General features: G+C 45.8%; 1 protein-coding gene and 2 pseudogenes across 6 annotated transcripts in view; 1 reads left to right on the top strand and 2 right to left on the bottom strand.

Annotated features, from left to right (window-relative positions):
* Positions 1-9: 9 nt before the first annotated feature.
* SNX29 (sorting nexin 29) overlaps positions 10-27,981 on the top strand; it is a 391,693-nt gene continuing 363,721 nt past the window's right edge. For 3 of the 6 annotated variants that reach the window (XM_023760220.1, XM_023760222.1, XM_023760221.1), the window contains exons 1-4: positions 10-97; positions 1,602-1,691; positions 21,228-21,292; positions 23,800-23,882. In XM_023760220.1, the coding sequence (XP_023615988.1) occupies positions 1,673-1,691; positions 21,228-21,292; positions 23,800-23,882 (167 nt within the window). In that variant the 5' untranslated portion in view covers positions 10-97; positions 1,602-1,672. Of the gene's footprint in view, positions 98-1,601; positions 1,692-21,225; positions 21,293-23,799; positions 23,883-27,981 lie in introns of those variants that run through there. The other 3 variants (XM_014462290.2, XM_014462291.2, XM_023760223.1) reach the window with 2 other exon arrangements.
* LOC106698403 lies at positions 4,283-9,196 on the bottom strand (annotated as a pseudogene).
* LOC111827504 lies at positions 27,725-27,819 on the bottom strand (annotated as a pseudogene).

Raw genomic sequence — 27,981 nt, forward strand, 5'->3', positions numbered from 1 at the left:
GCGGGGCGGGGCGCGCAGTGGCCCGGCCTGTCTGGAGCTCCGCGGCGGCAGGAGCGGCAAGGCGCAGGCACCGGCCCGGAGAGCGGCACCATGAGCGGTGAGTGGCGGCTTGGCCGCTGTCACCCGCCCCGCCCGGCCCGGCTCCCGCCGCTTCAGCTGCACACTTCGCCCCTCGTCCCCGCGTCCCGCTCCCAGACCCCCGTCCCCGCGCTCCGTTCCCTGACCCCGTGTAACCAACCCGGTTCTTGCCCTGGTCACCTGCAGTTCTCGGGCGTCCCGCGCCCAGGCACTCCTCATCCCCCGACTCCTGTCCATCACTTAAAACCACCCCTCCGACACCTACACCCCTGTCCGCCAGCCCTTCCCAGCCCTCCGACCCTGTGCCCAGTTACCGGACCCCCAGTTCTCAGACCTCCTGTGTCTCAGCTCCAACTCACTCGTAGACTTCCTGAGTCCCAGTCCCAGCTCAGGCTCCCCCTGCGCCCCAGTCATCCGCGCACTCAGGCCCTCGGTCTCCAGCCTGTCCAGCCTCCACACCGGCTGAGCGTCCTCTCCGAACACGTAGTTTGCTGACCCGGGCACCCCGTGTCCCCGAAGCTCCAGGTCCGCAGAGGACTGCGAATTCTCCAGCCTCTTTGTTTTCCCGGCCCCTCTTACTCCTCTGCCCCCGGTGCTTTGCTGTTCCAGTCACCAGCTGTTCCCAGTTACTTTGTTTCCCGCTTTGGTCCTTGGTTCTTACCTTTTTTTTTTTTTTTATACTCCAGCCCTTTCATTTTCTTAGATCATTTGAGATCTCCCTTGTCCTGTCCTGCAAGCCGTCCCTTGTGCAATGTTGAGCTCGTCTGGGGACCATTGCTTGCCCTGCCCAGTCCACCCCTCTCCCTCCTACAAGAGGAGAAGGCTGGTGGGGGAGGTTGAGAGGGGGAGGCGGTTTCCTGGGAGACAGTCCATTTTCTGGGTCCAGAGTGAATGAATTTTGGTTTAATTAAACTTTCTGGTCCTTGAACATTAGTAATACCACAACACAGATGTGATGAGCTGGTGTCCACCCAGGAGGTAATATAGTCTGGAGTAAGTGCAGGCCCTGGAACTAGACAGCCTGGGCTCAAATCCTGGTCCTGCCACATAAAGCTGTGTGACTTAAATAGAGTAAGTTGCTTGATCATTCTGGAAGTCCTAGCAAAACGGGGATAAATAATGGTACCTGTCTCTAGGCTTGTTGCAATGACCAAATAACATTACTCAGGTGACGTGATTGGTACTGTGCCTCTCCATGGTATGTAGTCAGGAAATTAGAGCTGTTATTGTTGTTTCCATAAGGACAGGGGGCTCAAGTGGGGTTGCTTTGTGGCCCAGTTCTGGGCCCTAAAAAGCTCTTCCTTTTATTGTGACCAAGGAGGCTCTGTCTCAGGCTCACAGTTCTGCCTTCCTCAGAGGAGTAAGTGAAATTGACAGGCCAGGGAAAATGAATCAATGTATCTTTTAAGGAGCAACTTAATATCAAAGATCAGTTTTAAAATGTAATTAAAAAATAATTAGGTCTAAGGCCAAACAAAAGGAAACCAACAAATGTTTTTTTTGTTTTTTTTTTTTTTTTAAAGGAAAAAGCATTAAGAATGAAAGCCTTCTTTTGGAAAGATTGTAATTGAGGCAGAAAAAGTGGTTGCTGAGGATGGCAGGGGAAGTCCAAGGTACTTTCAATCATTTCTTTTTTTAAAAGTAAAACTATTTCCTCAAATTGTAAATAATACATATACAGGTTTCCATCAATCATTTCTTGAGACTACAGCTGAAAGAGGGTTTTCCCACCTGTGGGATTGATAATTGGCACACAACAAAATAATGTATCTCTAAAATACAGGTACTCCGCCTTAGCTGGTTTTGCTCAGTGGATAGAGCATTGGCCTGCAGATTGAAGGGTCCCAGGTTCGATTCCGGCAAGGGCACATGCCTGGGTTGTGGGCTCGATCCCCAGCAGGGGGCATGCAGGAGGCAGCTGATCAGTGATTCTCATCATTGATGTTTTTATCTCTCTCTCCCTCTCCTTCTCTGTCTGAAATCAATAAAAATATATTAAGAAAAATCCAAAAAAATACAGGTACTCCTTTAAAAACACAATTCCATTTCCATATCTATGAGAATTAGTAATAATTCATTAATATCAGATACTCAATGTTCAAATTTCCATACTTGCTTTGTAATTCTATTTTATAGAATTATATTAAATATTTTTTAAAACCCAGGGTCTAAATAAGGTTTAACAATGCAAATTGGTTTGTCTTGTAAATCTTAGGTCTCTCTCTAATTTTTAAAAAAAAATATATTTTATTGATTTTTTTACAGAGAGGAAAGGAGAGGGATAGAGAGTTTGAAACATCGATGAGAGAGAAACATCGATCAGCTGCCTCCTGCACACCTACTACTGGGGATGTGCCCGCAACCAAGGTACATGCCCTTGACCGGAATCGAACCTGGGACCCCCCAGTCTGCAGGCTGATGCTCTATCCACTGAGCCAAACCGGTTAGGGCTCTCTCTAATGTTTAAGTTTGTTATTTTTTTAGTGTTCAGTATAGTCACAGAGTTCTGCAAACATCATCATAATCAATTTTAGAACATTTTCATTACTCCCAAAGAAACCCTGTACCCATTAGCAGCCATTCCTCATTCTCCCTCCCTTAAGCCCCAGGCAATCACTAATCTATTTTCTCTCTCTCTCTGGCCTTCCTATTCTGAATATTTCATATAAATTAATCATACAACATGTGTTCTTTTGTGTCCGGCTGTTTGCATGAAGTATGTTTTCAAGGTTCATAATGTAGCATAATATCTGTACTTCATTTCTTTTTGTGGCTGAATAATATTCCATTATATGGATATGGCAATTTTTTGTGTGTGCATTAAAAGGAGAGACTATTCAGGTGAATAGTTTGCAAACCAGAGAAGTGCAGTCATGGGCAGAAACTGAAAGTGCATTCCACTGAGACAAAGGGGAGGCCCACTTATATAAAATGCCCACAATGGTCACTGATTGGTCCATTTTTATGCAAATGAGGAATCCAAATTTGCAGTTTAATTGGTCCAAATAGCACTGTCCTAATAGGTCGGAATTGCACCTCCTGGTTGGTTGTTATGGATCTACTGATTGATTGGTCAGTAAACGTGAAAATAAGGCTATAGCTGTGCAGCTCTAATTGGGTGGGGCAGGTCTCGGCCCATTGGCCAAAGTACCATCCCAGGAACTCCTTTATAAGTCAAGCTCTGCTGACAGACACACAGTGCAGGAGGCTGGCCCCTCAGTCTGTGGCTTTTCCCTGAGATGCAAGACACATGTATGGCCTCTGTCAGCAATGGCTGCTAGACTATGGTTCTGAATTTGGACCCAATTAATTGCTAGGAAGTCCTTTTTGGCAGGTATATTCCTTCTCGGGGTCAACAGTTATAATACAAATAGTGAATATTTATTGAGTGCTTAGTCTGTCAGGCACTAAGCTTCATCTGGATTACATTTTTAAATCCTTTCAAAAACATTATGAGGTAGTTATATTGTAATCCATCGTTTACAAATGATAAAACTGGAGCATAGAAAGGTGAATAACTTGCCAAAATTTACACATCCAGCATTTAAAAAGGAGTGTCATGTAGGTGTCAGAGGGAAGCAGTAAGGCGGAGAAGATGTCCCATGCAAGTGTGGGTCACGTAAAACACCAGCAGAGCTCTTTGTGGACTTTAGGTCTTAAATCCAGATATGTACAGAGCTTTCAAGCCTGTTGGCGAGAGCGGCACGGTTTATTACATTGTTAGGAAGGTTTAGAGCAGCGGTTGTCAACCTGTGGGTCGCGACCCCTTTGGGGGGTCAAACGACCCTTTCACAGGGGTCGCCTAAGACCATCGGAAAACACATATATAATTACATATTGTTTTTGTGATTAATCACTATGCTTTAATTATGTTCAATTTGTAACAATGAAATTGGGGGTCACCACAACATGAGGAACTGTATTAAAGGGTCATGGCATTAGGAAGGTTGAGAACCATTGGTTTAGAGCCATCTGAAAGAGAATAAGTAAGAGGATGGACTAGTAACCAGGAAGAGGTAAAGAAACCGAAGGGAAAGCAATAGCTTAAAAAACCTGTTAAGTTTCCTCTTAGGGTGTGTCCGTACCACAGGTCAGTATTTGTTCCAAAACACCTTGAGTGGAGACCGGAAGAAAAGCATTTCCCAGTCTTCACCTGCTCCACAGGATGTGGCCAGCGAACTGGAAAACTTGCACATAGCAAGGATTAGACTAGCTCGACCACGCTGTGAATCTCCTGATGGCACATAGTGTCGATGAAGGCTTTTCCACATTTACTGCACTGGGGAGGCCGCTCCCCGTAGGGCTTCTCTGGTGCTCCATGCGAAAGGAGTGAGGAGCACCGACCGTAACTCTTCCAGCACCGGCTGTACTGATGAGGCTTCTCTCCCCTGTGGGTCCTCTGGTGCTGGATGAGGCTGGCACTCTGACTGAAGGCCTTCCCACGCTCCTCACAGTGGTCCGATTCCTCGGTGATTAAAAAGGCCAGCACTCTGCCAGAAGGTTTTCCCACACTCATTACCTTCACAGGGTCTTTCTCCAGTGTGACTTCTTTGATGTTGAATGAGACCTGAGCTCTGAGCGAAGCTCTTCCCACATTCATCACATTCGTGTTGTCTTTCTCCTACGGGGTTTCCCCAGGGCCCTTCTATCAGAGCCTTATGCTCACCAGCTTCTCCATGCTGGGCATCCTGGTGTGACACCTCCCAGCTCTCTCCATAAAACATTTTCCTATGTCGCTCCACTATCTCAGGACTGTTTCCTTCGCACCACTCTCCTTCCTTAGTCCTGGTCAATCTATCTGTCTCTCCAACAGGGCGGGACTCCTGAGCCTGGCTCCCATGTGAGCTGGGGCTCCTCAGGCAGGGACTGAAGGCTCAGTGATGCCTGCTCCCCTGGAGCCACTGTTTCTCTTCTTTTTATTAAATATATTTTTACTGATTTCACAGAGGAAGGGAGAGGGAGAGAGAGACTGAAACATCAGTGATGAGAGAGAATCATGATTGGCTGCCTCCTTCACGCCCCCTATTGGGGATCAAACCCACAACCCGGGCACGTGCCCTGATTGCGAATTGAACTGGAGAATCGAACTGTGACCTCCTTGTTCATAGGTCCACACCCAACCATTGAGCCACCACGCCGGGTGTCAGTGTCTGTGTCTGCAGGCTGCCATTTCATGTTGTGGTTCATTGAGCTCTTTCTCCAGGTCCTCCAGCAAAATCATCGCCTGCTCCCCACTCTGTGGGTGCTGCTCTTGCACCCAGGCCTTGGATAGGCCACATTTTGCTTATTCCTGCATGAGTTGATGGACATTTTGAATAATGCTGCAGTGAACACTCGCGTACAAGGTTTTGTGTGGGTATATGTTTTCATTTTCCTTGGGTGTACACCTAAGAGTGGAACTACTGGGTCCATTTGAGGAACTGTCAGACTTTTCCAAGGTGGCTGCACCGTTCTCCTTTCCCACCAGCACTGCGTGAAGGTTCTGGTTTCTGCACAGTCTGCCATTCTAGTGGCTGTGAAGTGGTGTCTCTGTGGTTTTGATTTGCAGTTCCCTAATGACTAATGGTGTTGAACATTGCTTCATGTGCTTATTGGCCACTTGTATATCTTCTTTGGAGAAATGTCTGGTGAGAGTCTTTGTCCATTTTTAATAGGTTGTTTTCCTTTCTGTTGAGCTATAAGAATTCTGTATCATCTGGATATAGGTCCTTTATCAGATATGTTGTTTATAAACATTTCCCCCCCTTTTATGGGTTGTTTATTCCCTTTCCTGATGGTATCCTTTGAAGCACAGTCTTTTTTTTTAAAACTACAGATTCCCCTTTCATATCTCTCTCTTTCACCCCTTGCAATTTTTGTTGAAGGAAGCATTTTATCCTGTAAGGTTTCTTTGCAGGATTTTGCTGATTACATCCTTTTGGTGTGGTTTGATGTGTTTCTCAGTCTCTTGTATATCCTATAAATTGGCAATTAGAATCTGCTGTATTTTGAGTTAGGAATGTTTGAGTGGAGTTTGAAGTCAGATAGGTTCAAGGCCAAATACATTAAGTGCAAATAACCAGGAAGTGGACTGGCTCTAGGAAATGCATACACAAAATAAATGGGTATCATGAGGCCAGAAACAAATAAGATGACCATTAATTGGGGATGTGGATAAATGTATGTGGTATGATCACATGATGGAAAACCTCAGAGACGTTAGAAGGAAAAAAATGGACTAATACACATCATTAACATTAACGTTTTCTAGAGAACAGGAGAGTGCAGAATTACACCTAAAATATGTACCTTGATGCACATCAATACATGCACAGAAAACTGTTTTTAGATTCATATATGTATGTAGAAGTAAGAAAATTGTTAGGGTGATAGTGGCCATTATTTATTTGTTTTTCTGTAAAAACTAGTAGGGAAGAATACTTGATTACCAGCCTCTGCTAGCTAAGGAATTTGATTTTCAGATAATACTTTTGCTGTTATTGGGAAAGTAAACTTGTAGGGTCAGAAAGGCATGGTTCTCAAGCATTGTTTTTTGTAAGTCCTTGATGTTCTTTTCAAACAGTAACTATTCTGTAAAGAATTCTTAAGTTAGAAACACGCTGAAACCCCCAGTTCAAGGATGGGGAAAGCCAGACCCAGAGAAGTCAGATAATTTGTGGAACAGACAAGCTCTAAGGGCTTCTTGATACACCAGAGTTTGGGTTTAGTGGGTAATTTGCTGCTGATCTTGCCGGATGTTTATGCACATTTTGGCAGCTTCTTCTTATTTTCTGGAATGTCGAAGGTCATGGTTTCCTCTTTGGCATTGACTGGGTCATCTCCAGCAATGGCTTGGATTTGGAATAAAGAATAAGCTGAGCCCTGGCTGGGTTTGCTCAGTGGTTAGAGTGTGAACTGAAGGATTGAGGGTTTGATTCCCGGTCAAGGGCATGTACCTATCTCGGTCAAGGGCATGTACCTATCTCGGTTGCAAGGGCAAATGTGGGAGGCAACCAATCAATCTCTCTCTCTCTCCCTTTTTCCCTTCCCCCTCTCCCCCCACCCTCCCCAATCCCCGCTCCTCCCTCCCTTCCACTCTCTCTAAAAATCAATGAAGAAATATCCTTGGGTGAGGATTAAAAAAAAAAAAGAATAAGCTGAAAACTGAGTGAATGGAAAAAGGAATATTAGTGGTTTTCATTCAAAGCAGGAAAAGTGATGGTATCACACTTTCTTTTGTCCTTGTTGAAGGCACTGGGTTGGTTTGGCAGTTAGTAAGAAGTAAGAGCTCCACCACCAGCAGATATTTGACCGTCTCCTTTGAGAGCAAGTGGCAATAGACATTTGACATTGACATTGACCCTATTGACATGGACTCTCCTGCTTCCTGTTGCATGACTGCCTGGGTAACCAATAGAAGTCAAGTTCTCAGAGCTCTTAAAATATGGAACTAAAATCTAAGATTTTACGGGCTTCCATGAATTCTGGCAGTGTGGACATAATTCTGGATAAAGCACCTTCCCTCCTTCCTGCCTACATCTTGTCTGTACATATGCTCTGCATTCTCCACAGGTGAGCGTGCCCCTGAGGGGTGTGCACATTTTATTGTTTTGTATAAATCACAGATATACAAGCAGTGTACAAACAGAGGTAAAATATATCTGTGGCACTAAAATTTTCATGGAGGGGGTGATAAGAAAAAAAGTCCCTAAGGGAGAAAGTAATAATAATTAAAAAAAGGTTGCAAAACACCTATATAGGTTGAAGTAATTTACCTTTATCATATAAATTTGCTTTTGTTTTTACCCTTAACATTTCTGGATAAAATTTCAACATGTTGCTATGTGGTCTTCATATTGTTCACTTTTATGAACTTCATAATCTATCATTAATCCATCATCTTGCATGTAGCATAATTTAAAAAAATATATTTTTATTGATTTCAGAGAGGACAGGAGAGGGAGAGAGAGAAACATCAATGATGAAAGAGAATCATTGATCTGCTGCCTCCTGTACACCCCAACTGGGGATCAAGCCCGCAACCCAGGCCTGTGCAACCCTGGTTGCGTGGTTACAGCATCCGCCCCACGCACTGAAGGGATGTGGGTTCAATATTCCCGGTCAAGGGCATGTACTTGGGTTGAAGGTTCAATCCCCAGTCGGTAGGGCTTTATGCAGAGGCAACCCAATTGATGTGTGTCTTTCTCCTTCCTCCTCCCTCTTTCTCCTTCCCCTCCCTCCTATTCCCTCCTCCCTCCCTCCCTTCCCTCCCTCTCTCCCTCCCTCTTTCCTTCCCTCCCTCCCTCTCTCTTTCCACTCTCTCTAAAAAACAATGGGAAAAAAATCCTTGAGTGAGGATAAACAACAAAAATAAAGCTACCCATAAGAGTGAGGGCTCTAGTGGCAGCAGAGCCAGGCCAGAAACCCAGATTTTCAGGGTTCAACATTCAGGAGACATTTATTTGATGACAGTTTAGTGCATCTTCTGTCACTTAGCAAAGGGCTGTACTGTTGATGTCTGTTGAAATGAATTGAATGAACTGCCAAAAAATGTTTTGTTGGAGTAGTGGTTGTGTTAGCCAGGACTCTCCAGTGGCATGTGGCAGAAGCTTATTTCAGCACAGTGGGGATTTAAGGTGTCTTATAATGACTCTGGCTGGCTTACTTAGTTGAAGTGCCATCCCGTATACCAAAAGGTGGCAGGTTCAATCCCAGGTTGGAGTGTGTACAGGTGGCAAACGATCAGTGGTTTTTTTTTTTTTTTGCCCTTCCTCTCTCTCTAAAATAAGTAAAAACATATCCTTGGGTGAGAATGAATGAATGAATGAGTGAATGAATAAATAAATAAATAAATAAATAAATAAATAAATAAATGAAGTGTCTTATAATGGACACTGAACCAGATGGACTCAGGTGCTTAGAGAATCAAAAGGACAACCTTTCTGTCCAGTTCACAGCTCTACCTTTTTCTCCGTTGGCTTCAGATTCAGGCAGCCTCTCCTCTGTGGAGGCAAGATGACTACCAGCAGCTCTTTGGGTCACATCCTACAATGTAACAACACCCAAGCAAAGAGTGGACCTCTTTCCCAATGGCTCCGGCACAAGTCCTGGGCTGACTCACAGCGGTCTGGCTGGCCATGTGGTCATCCTGGACCCTACCACTGTGGCTCTGGTTAGCTAGGTCTAGATCTCATGCCCAGTCCAGGGCCCAACGGTGCATCTGACTTGTTTTCTGGATAGGTATGGGTGGGGAACGTCTGGGAAGTCATTTGGTCTGGCCCTGCCAAGGCATTAAGAGTGAGTTAATTAAATGTTTGATCAAATATAGCAGGTTAATTTTTAAGTTGATAATTTTGTATGGCCCACAAATGATGTCATAAATATCTAAATGGGCCTGGCCAGCGTGGCTCAGTGGTTGAGTGTTGACCTATGTACCAGGAGGTCACGGTTCGATTCCCGATCAGGGCACATGCCTGGGTTTCTGGTTTGATCCCCAGTGTGGGTCATGCAGGAGGCAGCTGATCAATGATTCTCTCTCATCATTGATGTTTCTATCTCTCTCTCCCTCCCTCTCCTTCTCCCTTCCTCTTTGAAATAAAAAAAAAAAACCCCCACAAAAAACACATATATATCCAAATGGCCTTTGGAAGAAAAAAGGTTCCTACCCTTGGGATAGAGGATAAATTGAAGGGGGAGGGCTGTAGTAATTTTGAATGGGGTAATCAGGGTAGACCTCACAGGGAAGGTGGTATCTGAACAAACCTGAGGGAGGGGAGAGTGATTCCTGTTTTTTTTTTTTTTCTCCTGGGCAGCTGGAAGGGGTAAGAACTGCCTTTTACTGAGGTAGGAAAGGCTGTGAGAGGAGCAGGTGTGGGTGTGGGGTATAGCAGTGTGAGGCCTCCAGGGGGAGTGAGGACCTATTCCTTGGGCCTGATTTCTGCTTGCCCATCCAGGAACCTCCAGAGGCCTGGCATAGTACTTCCTCTGACCACTCGGCAGCACTCTGCTGGGCCTGTGTTCCCAGCTTCCTGCAGGGAACCTTGCCCATTCCCATCTGATTTTTCCTTGCCTGCATCTGCATATCTTGGAATTTGCTCTTCTCCATCTTAAAAAAAAAGCGAAGACCCAACATGACATTAAAGACTATTGTGAAAACAGAACATACATATACATATGCTTTCTTTGCACATTAAATATTTACATTTTTAGGTATTCTACTTCTTTTATTAGAAATTATAAAAATATTTTTATTGCTTTCAGAGAGAAAGAGAGAGGGAGAGAGAGCTAGAAACATCAATGATGAGAGGGAATCATTGATTGGCTGCCTCCTGCACATCCCCCACTGGGGCTTGAGCCCACAACCTGGACATATGCCCTGATTGGGAATAGAATCGTGACCTCCTGGCTCATAGGTTTATGCTCAACCACTGAACCACACTGGCAAATACTGTATTTGTTCAAAGCATATGCATTTTATGTAATTGCATTGAGTCTACATTTGAATCAGTGTTTTCAGTGAGTAAAGTAGTTTGATAGTTGTTTGTCTGGAAAAATATGTAATACTAGAGGCCCGTTGCACAGATTTGTGCACCGATGGGGTCCCTCGGCCTGGCCTGGGCCCTCTTGCAATCCGGGACCCTACCCTGGCTGGGGAAGGACTGTGGGAGGGCTCCAGGGCATGTCTGGCCTGTCTTGCCCAGTCCCGATGGGCCAGACCCCAGCAGCAAGCTAACTACTGGTCAGAATGTCTGCCCCCTGGTGGTCAATGCATGTCATAGCGACTGGTTGAACGGTTGAACAGTCAGACACTTATCCATACATCAAAAATCTATATATATATAAAGCCAAGCGACCAGAACACTGGAATGACTGGAATGACCACAATGACCTGTCGCTATGACACGCACGTGGTGGCCAACCAGCCCTATTGGACCCCCCAACCTCCTGCGATCCCTCCCCCCTGCCGGCCCCTCCCCCGATCAGCCCCATCCATCCAGATCAGGGGCAGGGCCAGTCAGCCAAACTCCTGCGTTTCCCACCCCCCCCCGTCTGGCCTGGTCCCAACCGGTCCCCATCTGGGCAGGCTGGCTGGACCCCACCTGTGCACGAATTCGTGCACCGGGCCTCTAGTAAATAATAATACAAGAATAAACTATACTTGGTATACTTACAGTTGTAAACTTACTTTGCTCACCCCTGTATTATAGCATTTATCTATGTTCCTTCTCTTCACAATGATTAGAAATGGCCGCATAACATTCCATAAAATTGAAATACTCCAATTATTTAACCTTTCTCCCATTGTAGGAAAAGAAAGAAATTCCATTTATGATGTTCTAGGATGAAATTGGCAAATGTTTTCTGCAAAGGGCCAGATAGTAAATATTTTCTGCCCTGCAGGCCATCTGGTCTGTGTCCCAACCACTCACCCCTTTGTTGTAGGATAAAAGCAGCAAATGGAAAGACATGGCTGTATTCCCATAAAACTTTATTTAGACAACAGGCAGCAGCTGGATTTGGTTTGAGCTATAGTTTGCCGACCCCTGCTCTCGGACACTACTGGAAAAATCTGCGCAACTGTGACGCTATGTTTAGGCCGCCATCGTGCTGTAGAGGAAAAAACACTGCCCTGGCAGTCCTGGGTCTCACTCCCTATAGAACGTGGGCAATTCTCTGACTCTTGATTCCCTGGTCAGAAAATGGAAATGAAAGTGAGAGATGAACATATAGCGCCTCACTCAGTACCTGGAAGATAGAAGGACTGGTGAAATAGTTACTTGTTCCTTTTCTCATCTCCCCCATGCCTCCTCTGTAGCTTAGTTTCCTATGCATCAAGAGTATTGTGTAGCTTTTGGTACGCTCTGCCACACTGTTTTTCAAGAACTTACTACCCCAGGATATTGTCACTGGTGGTGCGTACCTTTTCCTCCATAGCTTTACCAGCACTGCGGAATTTCCTTTTAAATGTTTCTCGGCCAAGTTAATAGTTATTTAATGGTAACATGTGGAGGTTAATTTTAAGTAAGAATATAATTTGTATTTCTCCGGGCCTGGGGGAAGGTACACATTCTCTTCCAAGTGTTTGCACACTGCCATTTTAGTGTTTTTCCTACAACAGAGATTGGCACACTAGGTCGGCTATGTATTTTGTAAATAAAGCTTTGTTGGAACACAGTCCCATCCATTCTTTTACTCTTGTCTATGGCTTCTTTCACACTATGATGGCAGAATTGAGTAGCTATGACAGAGACGTAATGGCTTGGGAACCTAAAATATTTACTGTTTGATCTTTACAAAAAAATGTTTGTTGATTCTGCTCTAGAGTAAACTATTTGCTCATTTATAAATTTGCTGTTGACTCTGTCTTAGACATCACACATCCACTTGGATGGCCTGAGTCTGTCTCCTTTCTATTGTGTGGTCATGGACAGTCTGTCCTATTATCCCGGCCCAGCTGGGCCACTTTCCTCCACAATACTGGGAACCAGCGCCCTGACTTTGGGGAGTGTGATCGTTCATTTTATCTGTTCACACGCTAGTGCTTGAGCAGACAAAACTGCTGCTTCACTCTGCGCGTTACACATGCAAGGCTGCTGCTGTGGCCTGGCTCGTCCTGGTCCCTCTGTTTAAAGCTCCTTGGGGAACCATGGAATGCCCCTTGGAGTCTTGATTCCATAATTGTTGATTTCCTTCTGTTTGCAGGGCTGCGTTAAGGCTTAGGGAATCTTGGACCATTTGTCTAGGTGGCCCCAGTATGAATCCAATTGGAGAATGGTGTTATAATTAAGGGTGCCATTCTGGGGCCAGATCTCTTGATTATCTAATTTATATTGTGGCTATCCTGTATTGCAATAGAAAATGAGCAGTTGGGTCTAATTTTGTCTCATAAATTGAGGGCCTTAACATTCTTTAAAAGGCAGGTGAGTCTTTGGGAGGGGTTGAGATTGAGTTGATTATAGGAGGGAGAGTCGCCTAGTGAGAGGGAGAAACCAAGGATGGTGTCCTGGCCTGGTTGCTGCCTCCCTCCGTGTGCGGAGACCTAGTCTAGCGGGTGTCCCCGCCAGAAAAGCTCAGTTTCGGGACTCAGAGTCCCCCGGAGGCTAGGGGTAAATAGAAGCATCCTTACTATTAATTCCCCGGTAAACTGCTGGTCAGACCCAGCGCTGGGATTCCCGGCGAAACCCTAATGTGGCAGGACCAGCCTGCGCGTGAGCTCTCTCCCCGTGAAACTTCAGAATTGACAATGCCGAGACTCACAGTTCCCAAACAAAGTCCTGCAGGGTGTTCTGGACCAGGGTTTTCGAGAGTGTGTGGTTTTTCGTAGTGTGCCTCGTTGCTCCGACGTTTGCTTGAAACCGGCGGGCTGCCTAATGCAACGTGCCTGTTCCGAGCCTGGTTCATCCGATCACGGAGTCGTTTAGTGGCAGAACCCTAGTGGGTTTTAAGTGGTTGACCTGTGCCCAGAAGTGGTGGCCTGGGGGGAGCTGAGAGTCTCGTTCCCTAGTGCCCTTTTCCAAAAAATGAAGTGACTCACCTGTTAGTAGGAATCAGGAGGTCTGGCCATCTGGCACTCCTGCCGCTGCTTGGGAGTCCGGAAGGACTTGGTTGGTGCTGGACCCCAAGACTAAGAGTCTCTAGGGGTTGAGGAGGTGGTGAGGAGAGGAGTGGAAGCTTCTCTTATGGATATCCCCACACGGGCCACCAACGTGGAAGGTTAAAGTGGGTGGTGTGCCGGCACGCTAAATAGCCATCAAGATGAAAGAAGATTGAATTTATATAAGGAAAAGGGGATGGAAGATGGGAATATCTAAAAGAAAGGGCTGTGCAGAGAAAAGGGCGTTAGCGGGGGACAAGCTGCCACTGCCCATTGCTCCCTTGCTTGCAAGTCTCGTGGGGTCTCCTAGAGGTTAGGGGATACGTGCCTGTGGGGGAATGTGGCACGGACATGCTCCTTGGAGGGAGAGCGCCACTGGATTCTTTGTGCTGAGGGTATTTATCTCTGTCTTGCAGGTGGGAATCTTAGGGGAGGTCTCAGGGGAAGGCTTAGTAGAATATCCATCAGCTTTCCAGGTGCGCTCTTTCAGGGTCGTGGTCTTCACTGATTGGTCAGAGCCAGGAGGGGGTCATTAGTCACTGCCCATGGTCCTGAGGCAGCCACAGAGGCACTTGTCTGGTTTTGCTGCTTTTCTGGGCCTGGAGCTAAAACACAACTGAGGCCTAGATGTTACCTTTAGGGAGGAAAAGGTCTGGGAGTCCAAACTGCATGACCAGGCATATGCTGGGGGAGGAAGGGTTACCCTGGGGGCAAGGTTCTTGTTTTCCCGGTTTTGCCCCTTGCTAGGTACTTGGGGCTTTCTGCCCTGGTGAGTTTCTGTACCTGGCCCATCATCCTTGCCCTGGGGATCAAACAGGCTTATTTTCATCCCTGAAAAGGCTTGCCACCCAGGATTGGCTGAAGAAGCAGGTTTAAGAGTCCCCATAACCTCTCTGCTGTAGGGATTAGGCCAGATGTGGTGTGGCTGGAGGGCCGAGGAAGCACAGTTCAGGGAGCAGATTATTGTGCCCACGGGGGCTTCTCGGCAGGAGGGTTTCTCAGAGAAGGTGACATTTGAGCCAGCCATCAGGAGGAGGTTGGTTTGTCTTTGTTGGCCCTTTGCTGAGGAAGCCCTTTTTCTGTCTGAAGTTGAACTGCCCAAGGTTACCTGGTTTTGTGGAGGTTGGAAGGCATGGGCTTTGGGGTAAATGTTGGGTCTGTCACCTCTGAGCTGTTCGTTGGGCAAGTGATCAATGTCTCCAAGCCTCGGCTCCTTTATCCATTATGTTGGGGCTGCCAGTGCCCAGCTTACAGGTGACTGTAAAGGTTTAATGTGTATCTCAGAATGGAAAATTGGTAGCAGATCTGGCCTCTAGGTGTATTATGTTTGGTTAATGCAGAGTTGGCTGAAACACTTCCCTAAAAAGAGTGTAATTAGGTGCTGTGGATGAAAGGGGCCACATGCTAACCTGACAAGCTCAGGGAAGGCCTGCATGGCGATCTTGCAAACTCAAGAGACCTAAAGTAACCACAAAGAATGGTCTGAAATTAAATTTTAACTAAAAGCAGTTATGGTGGATAGTTACATCCTAGGCCGATATCTTCACTGACAAGGTCAACCTTTACCTTAACTGAGCCTATCTGTCTTTTTGCATCTATGATAACATATCCTTGAAATGTCTGGGTAACTTGTAACTTCCCTTTTTCTGGACCCCTTGGGGGGTCCAGAACAGATACCACAGGACAGATACCACAAATTCCTTCATTGTTATGTTCATTGTTCCAGCACCCAACTAAGTATGTGTCTATCATTTTACTTTTTATCCAATCCCAGGGGTTTCCCTGCTTTGCTTTCTCCCGCCTCTCTAGTCTATCACCAATGGATTTCATGTAACTCACCTATATCCCTTTCCTTTGATTGCAATGTATAAATACAGATGTAACCCGCCATTCTCCGGAGCATTATCTCAATTTGTTGAGGTTCTGCTTCCCTGTGTATGTTGACAGTTTGGCTCAAATAAACTCACAAAAATTCTTTACAGGTTTCATTGTTTTTTTTATGTTAACAGTGCCAACTAATTGGCATGAAAATATGAATTTCTGGCTTTTTAAAAAAACCTGGGAGATGGAGCAATGCTGTACTGGTGTTGCTGAGAAGTGCTGTCAGCTAGAGCTGAGTAGCAGCTGCCATCTATAAAGGGGCATCGGTCTTGGTCCCTGCAGTCTCTGCCTCCCCCTCCTTCCCTGCCACATCACTCATTTGCATTCTCCACCTGACCCCTAGGATTGGAGGGGTTCAATTTTGGTCATGTACATGCATGCCTCTGGAATATATTGGACAACCCTGTCTGCTCCTCCATTCACTTCTGTGTTCTATCTCTTTAAATTTGAAACAGGGTGGAAAACAATAGCACTAAACTCTCCATTGGGTCGAGAGCGTCAGGCATCCTAGATGCCTGCAAATGTGACTGAGTATAAATTCTGCCAGTGGTAAAAGGTGATGTGATGTACCTGACCCTGCAAAGCTCTGATATGGGGTGTTGGTTATAGGGTGAGGGAAGATGGCAACATGACAAAGATGTGGCCTGGTTTACTGCCTGCTGGGGACACCAGATATGTAATTGTCTACTGCAGGGTGGCTGTTTAGTCTGGAAAGGTAGACACTACTGTTTCAGTTTTACCTCCACTACCCCATAGTGTTGCTGGGCAGTGGTCTGCAAGCTGGGCTTGGGGTAAATCCAGCCCAAGGCCTGTTTTTGTAAACTGCCATGCTGATTCATTAATGTATTGTCTATGCTGCTTTTGAGATACAAGAGAAGAACTGAGTGGTTGTCACAGTGACTGACTGTATGAACCGCAAAGGCTAAAGGTATTTACTTCCTAGTCCTTTACAGCAGAAGTTTGCTGACTACTGTTCTGTGGTACATTAGAGGTGCAAGTTTATTCAGTGAAAACTAGAAACAAATAATCTGAGATAGTGCACAACAAGTTTATGCAGGGCTTTTTTGTGAACTGCAACATTGCAGGGTACATTGAAAGAATCACAGAGTATCACTGAGTGTATCATGTGTTTGCTCTGTAATATCCATGAGTCTCTACTGAGTATTCACCTGCACTTGTCGATGTTACGGCCACTGTGTAGAATCAGCGCAGGTGAAGGAGATGGGAGCACAAGGGCATGGGCCAAACTTGGAACAGTAATGGTGGCAGGGGTGGCTCTCAGAGGGAAGAGCTGTCTTGGACAGGGCAACAGAGAAAGGGATTGCAGTTGGAAGGGCATGTGGGAACAAGGTACGGCTAATAGTAAATTTGGGGGAGACATTACAGTATCCTTGTATGCTGCAGGAATTTTGTAAATGAGCAAAAAAAAAAAGTTGACTGTGGGAAAGAGAGGGACAGTTGCTGGAGTATGTCTTTGAGCAGATGAGAGGAGATGGGATTCAGAGCACAGGGGAGGTTTAAGTTATTTAGCCTTTCTGAGCCTCAGTCACATCGTCTGTGAAATGGGATAATCAAACATACTTTAGGACAGAATTTCCTAATTGCCACTCTTGACATTTAGGCTAGATGATTCTCTGTTGTGGGGCTCTCTTGTGCAGTGTAAGATGTTTAGCAGCATCCTTGGACTCTACCCACCAGATGCCAGTAGCATCCTCCAGTTGTGCCAAAAATGTCTGCAGATATTGTCAACTGTCCTTAGGTGGGTGGAGGGTGACATCACTCTGAGAATTGCTTATCAATTGAAATGTCAATTGCTTAATGGCTTAGTCCACACTTGAGGCTCAGCAGGTGGGTATGGGTTTGAGACTGGAGGATTCTTCCTGGCCCTGGCAGGGGTGCTGTGTTCTCCTCTTTGTCTCTTGAAGAAGATAAAGAGAGTGGTGGCTTTGATTCTCTGCCTGCATGACTCCACAGTGGCTCCGCGTTGGCAGGCTGTGGAGCGAGGAGGGCATGAGCTCATGCAGAAACCAGTGCACAGGGAAGGGAAGTGGCTGTCCCTGTCACATGCCGCCTGGCCAGGATGAGGACTCATGATACCTTGTGACTTCCCACTAGTGCTCCTTCCACTATCGCCCATGAGCCTCTTGGGCACGTCCTGCAGTCGAGTGCTCCCAAGGCCGCCTGTGCTCCCTCCACCCTATGACACCCCTTCTCTTAATCCTCATTCAGGGCTAGGATGGCCACAGGTGCCTGTCTGAGGTCAGGGTTGTCTTACTCAAGTGCACTTTTCTCCTGTAGAGAGAAGGCAGCCAGGGAGGGGGGTGGTGGGCTGAGACCTGCACAACATCAGGTTGTTTCTCTATAGAGAACAGGCTTTTCTTCGTGTCACAAGAGAGGCATTGCAACGTAAGGCAGGGGAGGCTGTTGATGTCTCATCCAAAAAAAGCAGTGGTGGCAAGATACCTTAGAAAACATCTAGGATCATTGTGCGTGTCAGTAAGGGTAGGTGCTAAATTCTTGCTATTCAGATGCTGTCCAGGAACCAGCATCAGCATCACCTGGGAGCTGTGAGAAATGCAGAGCCTCAGGCCCCCCCAGACCTGTTGAATCTGAGCCTGCCTTTTCACAACACCCAGGGGGTTCGATGTGCACACGGCAGCTTGAGGATTGCTGCACTAAAAATGGATCCTAGTGAGGTGATGGGGATTTTTATTTTCTTTGTACATTTACGATCAGAAAAAACAGCAAAGGCATTTTTTTGGGGGGGGGGCCCTTGTCAGGTTTCCAGCTGGCATTGTCCAAGGGCAAGTGGGGTTGTTGGGTGCAGTACTTGGGAAAAGGAAGAAAGCAAGCCTGACTTCCTTTTCTGGTGTTCGAGAAGAATAGAAACTAAACCTGCTGAACAAAGAGCAGGACTTACTGATGGACACAGGTGTCAGGGGAGATGTTCCAGGGCCTTGAGCGGGTGGGGTCTCCGTCATGAGTGACATTTCAGGATGGCCTCTTGTCTGGTGGGAACGATGTGTAGGCTGTCCTTTCCCAAAACCTCTTCCAGCAAAGTAACAGTGGCAACATTTGGGAATCAGCTGTACTACTGTGTCCACAGAGTACCTATGACTGTTTTTATCTCCGGGCCTGTGTGGTGGGAGTTCTAACTCAGGCATTTGAGGGGCACGGTCTTGAGTCAAGGTCACAGTTCCACCAGTTAGTATTCAAATTTGAACAAAAACTGAACCCGTTACCATGGTCCACGAGACCCTTTGTGATTGGCCCCTGCCCGCCTGTATGCTTTTTACTTCCCCTTTTTTGCTTTTTGCTCACGTTACAGAAGACTTCCTTCTGGGCCTGGAAAGCCAGAAGCCAGAAGCCAAGTGTGTTCCTGCCTTCTGGGCTCTTCCTTGGCTGTTTGCTCTGCCTGGAACCCTGGTTGCCCATACTTTTCCATGGCTGCTCCTCTTCTTGCTCAATGTCACCTGGGCAGAGAGGCCTCCCGTGACTGCCGTGGCTGACATGCCCCTCTTGCTTCCTCCCTGTCTCATCAGCACATTTGGTTTTTCTTCCTGGTAGGACACTCTAACATCATCTCATTTATGTCTTTACTTAGGTCCTATTTGTTTCTTCCTAATAGAATTTTTGCTCCATGAGAAAATGGCTCTTTTATAGCACTTAACTCCTGTGTCCCCAGGCCTTAGAATATTGCCGGTCACACAGTTGAAGTTAAATAAACACTGAATGAGCCAATGCACACAGTTGTTGTCCTCTCTGAGCTCCAGTTTCCCCATCTCTGGTATGGGGATCTAATACCTGGCTTGCAGGGTGGTTGTGAAAATTGTGACATAATGCACGCAGAGTACTCAGTCGAGTGCCTGGTATGCAGGAAGTGCTCAGCAAGGTCACAGTTGTTATCCACCGGGTGGCCCTGGGATGACTCAGATGAATCGCTGACCACCTCTGAGGGGATGCCCTGCTGGTGCTCCCTGGGGAAGCCTGAGTGGAGTTGCCCAGGGAAGAAGCAGTTGGTGGCAGTTCAGGACCTGCGATGTGGAGCATCTGCTCTTGGAGCTCTGACTCGGAGCCTCCTTTGCAACAGCTGCATTCTGTGTGAGGTGCATCATGACAGGTGGCCGTGTCTCTGTTGGTTGGAGTCCTGGGCCTCCTGTGGAGCATCAGATGCAGCTCTGACAGTGTCCTGTCTGGGACTTGAGTCCTTGCCCAGACCTCTCTAAGTGGAAGTTCCGTGTGTGCCATGTATATCAGTTGGGAAAGCTTTTGGCTGCAAGTAACAGTCCAACATACAGTGTTTTGAACAAAAGGAGGTCTTCGTGTCAGAGGTAATAGATTTCTAGTATTGGTTCACCAGCAAAATGACATCAAGGCTGGTGTCTTTGTGATTCTCTTGGCTTTCCCTCCAGGCTTGTTGCTTCATGGTAGCAAGATGCTGCTGGGCCCCACCCAATGTGTTTATGGTTAGCATAAAGGATGGAAGAAGGAAGGAAGCCATTAATATCTTTTCTTTTATCAGGAAGGCATAATTTCCCCAGAACCCTCCCAGTGCACTTCTGCTTACATCTCATTAGTAGAACTTCTTAAGGTCAGCCTTATGAGAGGCTTAGGAAAGGAGTAATTAGGTATTGCAGTGGCATGGGAAAAGGATGATGGAGATAATGGTGAGATCCACAGATGAGCAGTGCCTGCATACTAGGAAACATACACACACACACACACACACACACACACACACACACACGTGTGTGTGTGTGTGTGTGTGTGTGTATTTAAATACATTTTTTATTGATATCTGAGAGGAAGGGAGAGGGAGAGAGACACAGAAACATCAATGATGAGAGAGAATCATTGATCAGCTGCCTCCTGCACACCCCCTACTCAGGATCGAGCCTGCAACCTGGGCAGGTGCCCTTGACTGGAATCAAACCCTGGACCTTTCAGTCCGCAGGCTGATGCTCTATCCATGAGCCAAACCAACTAGGGCAGGAAACCTATATTTTAAATTAGATCATTGATTCTCAACTGGAGATAATTTTGTTCCCCAAAGGGCATCTAGAGGCATTTTTTAAAGTAAGATTTTTACAGAGAGAGGAAGGGAGAGGGAGAGACAGAGAGACATCCGTATGAGAGGTGTACATCGACCAGCTGCCTCCTGCATGCCCCCTGCTGGGAATTGAGGCTGCAACCCAGGCATGTTCCCTGACTGGGAATCGAACCGGCAACTTTTCGATGCAGGGGGATGATACTCAACCAACTGAGCCACACCAGCCAGGGCTAGAGACATTTTTGTTGCCACAGCTAGGGTGTGCACGTGTGTACATGTGTGTGCATGTGCACACTAATAGTATTTAGTGGATTGAGGCCAGGGATGCTGCTAGACATCCTACAATTCATAGGGTAGCCTCCACCATCTGGCCCAAATGTCAGTAGCGCCAAGGTTGAGAAGCCCAGAGTTAGACTGCTCCAGACACATTCTTCAAATTTGGGGACCATAGTTTAGATGTTTTCCCTGTTACAGTGACTGAGAAATGGTCAAACTTCATTGTGATGATGTAGATTATTGGTACCAGTCCGGATTTTATTAAAGAGAGGGCTGATTCTAGTTGGGGACAGCTGTGTACTGTGTGTCAGAAAGTCTTACTAGAAGGCTAATGTCAAACAGAACTAATTAAACCTTGTTGCATTTCAGGATCACAGAACAATGACATGAAAAGACAATTTCTGCTGGAGCGACTGCTGGATGCCGTGAAACAGGTAAGAGGAAAGCTCATGTTTGACCTTGAGATCAAGTAGTAGTGTTAGATAATTCATGGGGAAGTCATTTCTGTCCTTCTATATAGACAGACTTACTTACTCTCATGTGGTATCTGGGAACAGTGAGGCCAGTAGTTTCCCCCAGAAAATGAGAGAGCAGGGAAGGCGATCAGAGGTAGGGACAGAGGTGTTCCTCTCTAAAGCCCTCCTAAGACCCCATCCTTCAGGGATGTCCCTTAGAGAAGGGTGTTGATGTGGGTTTCAACTCTGATGGGTACCAACCATGGTGGTTGGGTTAGGACTTTGTGAGCATAAGAACAGAGATGAGGAGGAATGAACCATGCCCAGGATCGATGATGTGGATCCTTCAGGTGGGCTCTGCTCTGATTGGTTGATGCTATTTTGATGCCTGGTTTTTGGCTGGGTGGGTAGTGAGCTTTGACATAAGCTGGCTTAAGTTTGCTTGTCCGCATGTACCACATGCATCATTTATTGCACATTCAACATGTGCTAGGCTCTCTGCTAAGTGCTTTACATTTAATCCTTCCAGCCACCCTGTGAGGTAGTTCCTACAATTATTTCCATTTTATGGCTAAAGAAACTGAAGCTCAGAAAGGCCCAATAACTTGCTTAAGGTGTCACAGTCAATAAGTAGCAAGCAGAGCTGGGATCCAGCCCTGGGAATTCTGGGTAGCTCACATTTCAGAAGGGGTGACTGACAATCATATGCATGTAATTACATGCTGTGTGAAATCAGTATAGGGAGATAAGAGATAAACACTTTATTAAAGGTGTTGATTGTGTTAGGTGTTAGGTGAGCTCAGAGACTTCACCATCTGCCCAAACTTGGAGGTGTCCTGATACAGTGCAAACAACACAGGCTCAGGTGTAGCTGAGTCAAAGGCCAGTTTCATTTCTTCCCAGCTGTGTGTGCTTGGGCATTCATCTAGCCTCTCTGGGTATCCTCCTTCGTAATCTGCTCACTGATCTCCACAGGGCTGTTGAGCGAATTGCATTTATTAAAGTAGGGAAAGGCCTCGCCAGCTCTTGGTCCACTGTCAATTAAGAGCACACGTATTTGTTTCTTCTTTCTTTGCTCCAGAAATGGAAAATATGACAAGAAGCACTAGCCAGTTTGGCTCCATGTATAGAGCGTCGGCCTGCGGACTGAAGGGTCCTGGGTTTGATTCTGGTCAAAGGCACATGCCTGCGTTGCGGGTTTGATCCCCAGTAGGGAGTGTGCAGGAGGCAACCGATTAATGATTCTCTCCATCATTGTTGTTTCTATCTCTCTCTCCCTTTCTCTCTGAAATCAATAAAAATATATTTAAAAAAAGAAAATAAAATATGACAAGAAAATGAGGAGGCAAGTGGAACCACTTTAAGTGTAGTAGTTAGGGTTAGGGTTAGGGTAAATAAATTGGAGCTTATGCCCAGATCTGCCATGATTGGTATTATTATTTGGGGGGAACAAAAGTGTTGTCCATGTATGCCTTTTAAAGATCAACTTTATTGAGGTATAATTTTCATACAATAAGATAAACCAATTTTGAGTGCAAAGTTCTATAAGTTTTGACAAGTGTATCATTTAAAAAATATATATAATAAGTTCAGGAATCTTGTAAGCCTGCTACTCTTTAAAAGAGAAGAGTGGATAGTGGTGATGGGTGCACAATATTGTGAATTGAATTGTATAACTAGAAATGGTTAAACTGGTGATTTTATGTTTTCTATATTTTATTGCAATTAAAAATAAAATAAAAGGAGAACAGTTTGCTTTTGTTTGTACCCACCCTGGGAAAATTGTCACTTAGCACAACTAGACGACTTGTTTGGAGCATAATTTTTTTTTTATTCTCACCCAAGGATATGTTTTTATTGATTTTAGAGAGAGGAAGAGAAAGAGAGAGCAGGGGTGGGGGGAAACATCGATGTGAGAGAGACATATTGATCAGTTGCCTCCTGTACATGCCACGACCAGGGATTGAACCTGAAACCCAAGTATGTGCCCTGACCGGGAATTGAACACACAATTTTTTGGTGTACAGCACAACGCTCCAACCAACTGAGCCACCTGGCCAGGGCTGAAGGGTGATTTGTACTGTCATAATTTTCTAGTCATTCATAACAACTTTGGGCCCTGTCAGAAGGGAACCATCATTGCAGATTTGTGGAAGTTTTAATTATTGCCTCTTAAGAGCCCTGTGTTATAGACAGCCAGCTGCTGACACATAAAGTTTCCTAGATAATGTGCAAAAGCTATGTGCTTCTGTTTTCCTCTTAGCATTGTTTTCCCACAAGGCTCACTCTGTACAAGTGGGAGGGAGATAAGGACTTCCTTTAAGTGGCAGCTGGAAGGCTGGTGTCCACTGTCTTATGTCTTGGGCTGTCACCCAGGACAAAGGGACACACTGACTCGGCACCCAGTGTTTCTGGCCCCGTGTCCCTGGCAGAGCCTGAGGCCTGTGTGGACTGTTTTGTGACAGTTGATTGTCCCATCCCAACAGCTGATCTCAGCGGCTTCTTTTTCTGTGCAGTGCCAGATCCGCTTCGGAGGGAGAAAGGAAATCGCTTCGGATTCTGACAGCAGGTAAATATGTTGCTTCTACAACCATTTGCCTTCAAGAGCATAAAGGTGCCTAGAGGTGACCAGCTTCTGTGGCCGCCTCCGCAGCCAGTGCAGTGAGTAAGTCTGGGTGGCCTGCAGCCCGCCGGGCAGTGACTGCTCTGACGCATTCCCAGCTTCCCACAATTCTCCTTCTTGGAATCTATTGAGGGAATTACTTGAAATACCTGCTGCATAAAGTTACTTGCAGGGAAATTGATATTGATGAAAACTTGGAAATTTAAATGCTTGACAGTTGGGAAATGGTTAATAAAGTGTAGTGCATCGGTAGAGTAGAGTATTATGTAGCCATTAAATTGATGTCTGTGCAGAATTTAAAAAAATATTTTTATTGATTTCAGAGAGGAAGGGAGAGGGAGAGAGAGAGAGAGAGAAACATCAAGGATGAGAGGGAATTATTGATCAGCTGCCTCCTGCACACCACCTACTGGAATTGAACCTAGGACCTTTTAGTCTGTAGGCCGATGCTCTATCCACCGAGCCAAACGTGCCATGGCTGTACAGAATTCTTTTAAAGCAGAAAATGCATATGTAGAATTAAAAATGATATATTTAGTAAAAATAATGAGAGCAGGATACAAAATTATATGGATGCAAAGTGATCCTAGTTATGTTAAACAACTCTGGCAAAAAATGTACCAAAATGTGAACAGACTTAATACTGGAAACCTTTATATTTCCTGATATGTTTTATATTTTTTTTAAAAAGGAGAGTCTTTTATTTATTTTTAAAATTTATTTGTTGATTTTAGAGAGAGGAAGGGAGAGAGAAAGAGAGAAACATCTCTTTGTTGCACTTATATATGCATTCATTGGTTGTTTCTTGTATGTGCCCTGACTGGAGATCGAACCCACAATCTTGGCGTATTGGAAAAATACTCCATTTGACAACTGATCTAACCGGCCAGGGTCTATTTTTCATATTTTATACTGTGATTGTGTTTCTTTTATAATTTAAATAAACTCCTTAAAGTTGCCATTGACCTTCATGACCCAGGAAAGGCTGACATAATCACATAAGTTTGTAACATTGGGAGGCGACTCAAAGGTTTGGGCAACGTGGAGAGACACAGGCATTTGCTGGAAAGGCTGTGTGAAGTCAGCAGCGCTGACTCATGCCCTGCAGTGTGGACAGTCAGGAGGCACGTTCCTGCAAAGGAAGCGAAGGGAAGGGGACGCCTTGCTCAGCGCTCATCTCGTCCTGGAGACTTTCCACGTCCCGCACCCTCTTACCCCGACCCACCCAGCTCCCACTTCTCTTCTCTGTCCTCTCACACCCTTGTTCTCTGTGACACTTTGCCCCATGGCATCCTAATAGAGCCGAGAGGACCATTTGAAACTGGTGCATATTTAAGATGGTACCTTCTCCCTTATAAATCTATCCCTCTTTGTTTTCCCCATAACACTTATCACCAACTCGCACTGCACGTTGTGCTTTTCTATTCCCGTACCGTGAAGTCAGCTCTGTGTGGGCATGATGTTATTATGCTGTCTTGTTCACTGACGTAGTCGCAGTCCCTAGAAACATCTAGAAGGTGCTCAGTGAAGATGCGTGGTCTGGTTGAGTGTCTACATTGCATCGCACCATAGTCAAGTGTTTAAATAACTGTGCCACCACAAGGCTTGTCAGCTTTGAGGGAAGGGGAGCTTCTCCATTTTCTTTACTTCTCAGCGTTTTGCACAAACATTGTATGCCTGTCACGCATTAGGTTCTCAGTGTACGTTTGTGGCATTAGATCATTAGACTGAGATATTGCTTCAGTCCTTGCCCCTCAGGGAGTGAAGTCTGGCTGGGATAGGTGTTCCTCAGCTTGTGACCCCTACCCGTGCAGGTAGTAGACTGCAGAAAGGTGGAAGGGCAAAAGTGAATTAGCGAGCTTTGTTACTGTTCTTTTTTGCTGGCAAAGGAACAATTGAAGATGGGGGATTTCTTTCCTTGTAACTCCGGGCAGAGTTCTCAGTCTCTGGAAAATGGAACTTGTGTACATGTCTCTTCCCACATCATGTCCTCCAGGAATCTAAGCCCGTGTGTCCACTACGAAGATAGAAATAACTGGAAGAGGTTTTCCATGAGAGGCCAGGTGTCATCTTCACATGCATTTCACATTTACTGCCTTAGGAAAAGTTTTAGGCATGTGAGGTGTTGGCTTGTGATTGCAGATCAGATGGTCGGATGGACAGCAGTAGGAACTTTTGAAAGACTGTCTGCCAGGGCTCCATGGTAAAAAGCAACAGAAATCTGTTCCGATTGAGGATATTGTGACCTTAGGGAATTGATGGCAGGCCAGGTTTGGGAACAGGAAGGAGTCAGACAGCTGTGGAAGGCTAGAAACTTGAAGTAAGAGTCCAGAAATGGTCTCCTAGAAGGAATGGTGATCCAATTAAGGCCCTCGCTGCTGGAGTGAACACCAGCTGTTTTCCGACTCTCTCCTTCTGCTCAAGGTTGGCATTCCAGGGAGGAAGCGCCTGACCGCTCAGTCTCACGTCACTTGGCCACCTCCTGGCCACTGGCAGAAGGATCCGGCTGAAGGAGTTTCTTGGGACCCTGATGGCTTGTGTAGTGCAAAGATGTCTACTTGGGTTCATCTTCCCATCAAGATAGTATCCAGGGAAGAAGAAATAAACCTTCAAAATGACATCTGGGTGCTGTTAGGCAGGTGGATAAATACAGGGTGGCCAACATGCCCAGCAGTTGTCCCCTGTCGCTGCTCTATCGGGATGATAATCTTTCTGTGACAGCCTTGTCTGGTTTAAAAATGCTGATGTCTATGTCATCAATCTCATTTGATCCTCAAAAGAATCCCAGGAGAACAAGAGGGGGATCATTTTCGACTTTCACGGGCATACAAGTTTGGAGGCTGGTCACTGGTGCAGCATTTATTTGCTGTCTCCTGGGCACACGCCTCGGTTAGGTGGGTCGCATGGTTGGTAGGTAGTAGAACGGGACTTTGTGTTCCCAGTGTGGTCCTCACTCACTGACACTACATCCCCTTTTGTTCTCCTAGCAGAGTTTCTAGCAATTACTTAACATTACTTTAAGTGTTAAAAGTCACTGCATTAAATTCCTTTCAATTGCCTAGTGGCTCAGTTACTAGTATTTTCCTTTAAATTCTCTTTGTCTTACTGATATTGGGGGAAAGACTTGGTTTGGTGTTGCTAATATTAAGTTGAATTAGATGAAATTGCCAATATTTGATTGTTTTTGACCTATAAAAATAACAGCATCATACAGCTCAGAATAATAATCTCTAACAGCCCCTTCTCTTCAAGCAGAGTGTGCGGGTTCCAGGCTCAGTCTCCCTTTAGGGCTCTCTAGAGCCCATCATGCAGGCTTTCTATTTGCAGTAGCAGTAGAGTTTTCCTTGTAAAACAGTCTTATGTGAAGAAAGCGAGTCAAATTCAAGACAAGTAACTAATAATATCTTAGATGTGACAAAAGTGGCAAGGTGTTTGTGACTGGAGTTTGGGAAGAGTGCTGGTAGGACTGAAGCTGATGTTTGGTTTTTGGACCTACGTGGTGCACAGTATTTAGCTGCTAAAACCAAAATGCCAAGTGTGAGTGAGTGTGAGTATGCAGGCCCATGTGGGAGAAAGATTTGTTTGATCTTGCAGAATACTATGGGGCAAGATGCAACCGCCCTCACCTGAGTGTGAAACAACATTTGCACAAAGGGGAGTGACAGGCAGGGCTTGCTTTTTCCTATCAGATTTTGTCCTTAGAAACCTCAGAGGAAGTGGGGCAGGCGCTGGGCTCCATGATGCATGTTTCTCTTCGTCCTCCCCTCCCCTTCCGTCCCCTCCCTTCTCGTTTTACGAGTTTGCGTGTCATCCCTGCACAGGGGTCATGCTAATCTTCTCTGTATCGTTCCAGTTTTAGTATATGTGCTGCCGAATTGAGGGCTCTCTTCGTCCTTTTCTGTTGGCATTGTTTTCTGCTCTTTTTCCCCCTCAGAACAAAGGCCCATTCTTGTGCTTCATTAAAATTACTCACATTCTGTCAGTCAGACTTGGCCTGTGGAGAGGCTGTAGCGTATCTCTTGATATAATGGCCCAGGAACTCAGC

The sequence above is a fragment of the Myotis lucifugus genome, unplaced genomic scaffold, assembly GCF_000147115.1.
Source record: "Myotis lucifugus unplaced genomic scaffold, Myoluc2.0 scaffold_176, whole genome shotgun sequence".
Classification (NCBI taxonomy): domain Eukaryota; kingdom Metazoa; phylum Chordata; class Mammalia; order Chiroptera; family Vespertilionidae; genus Myotis; species Myotis lucifugus.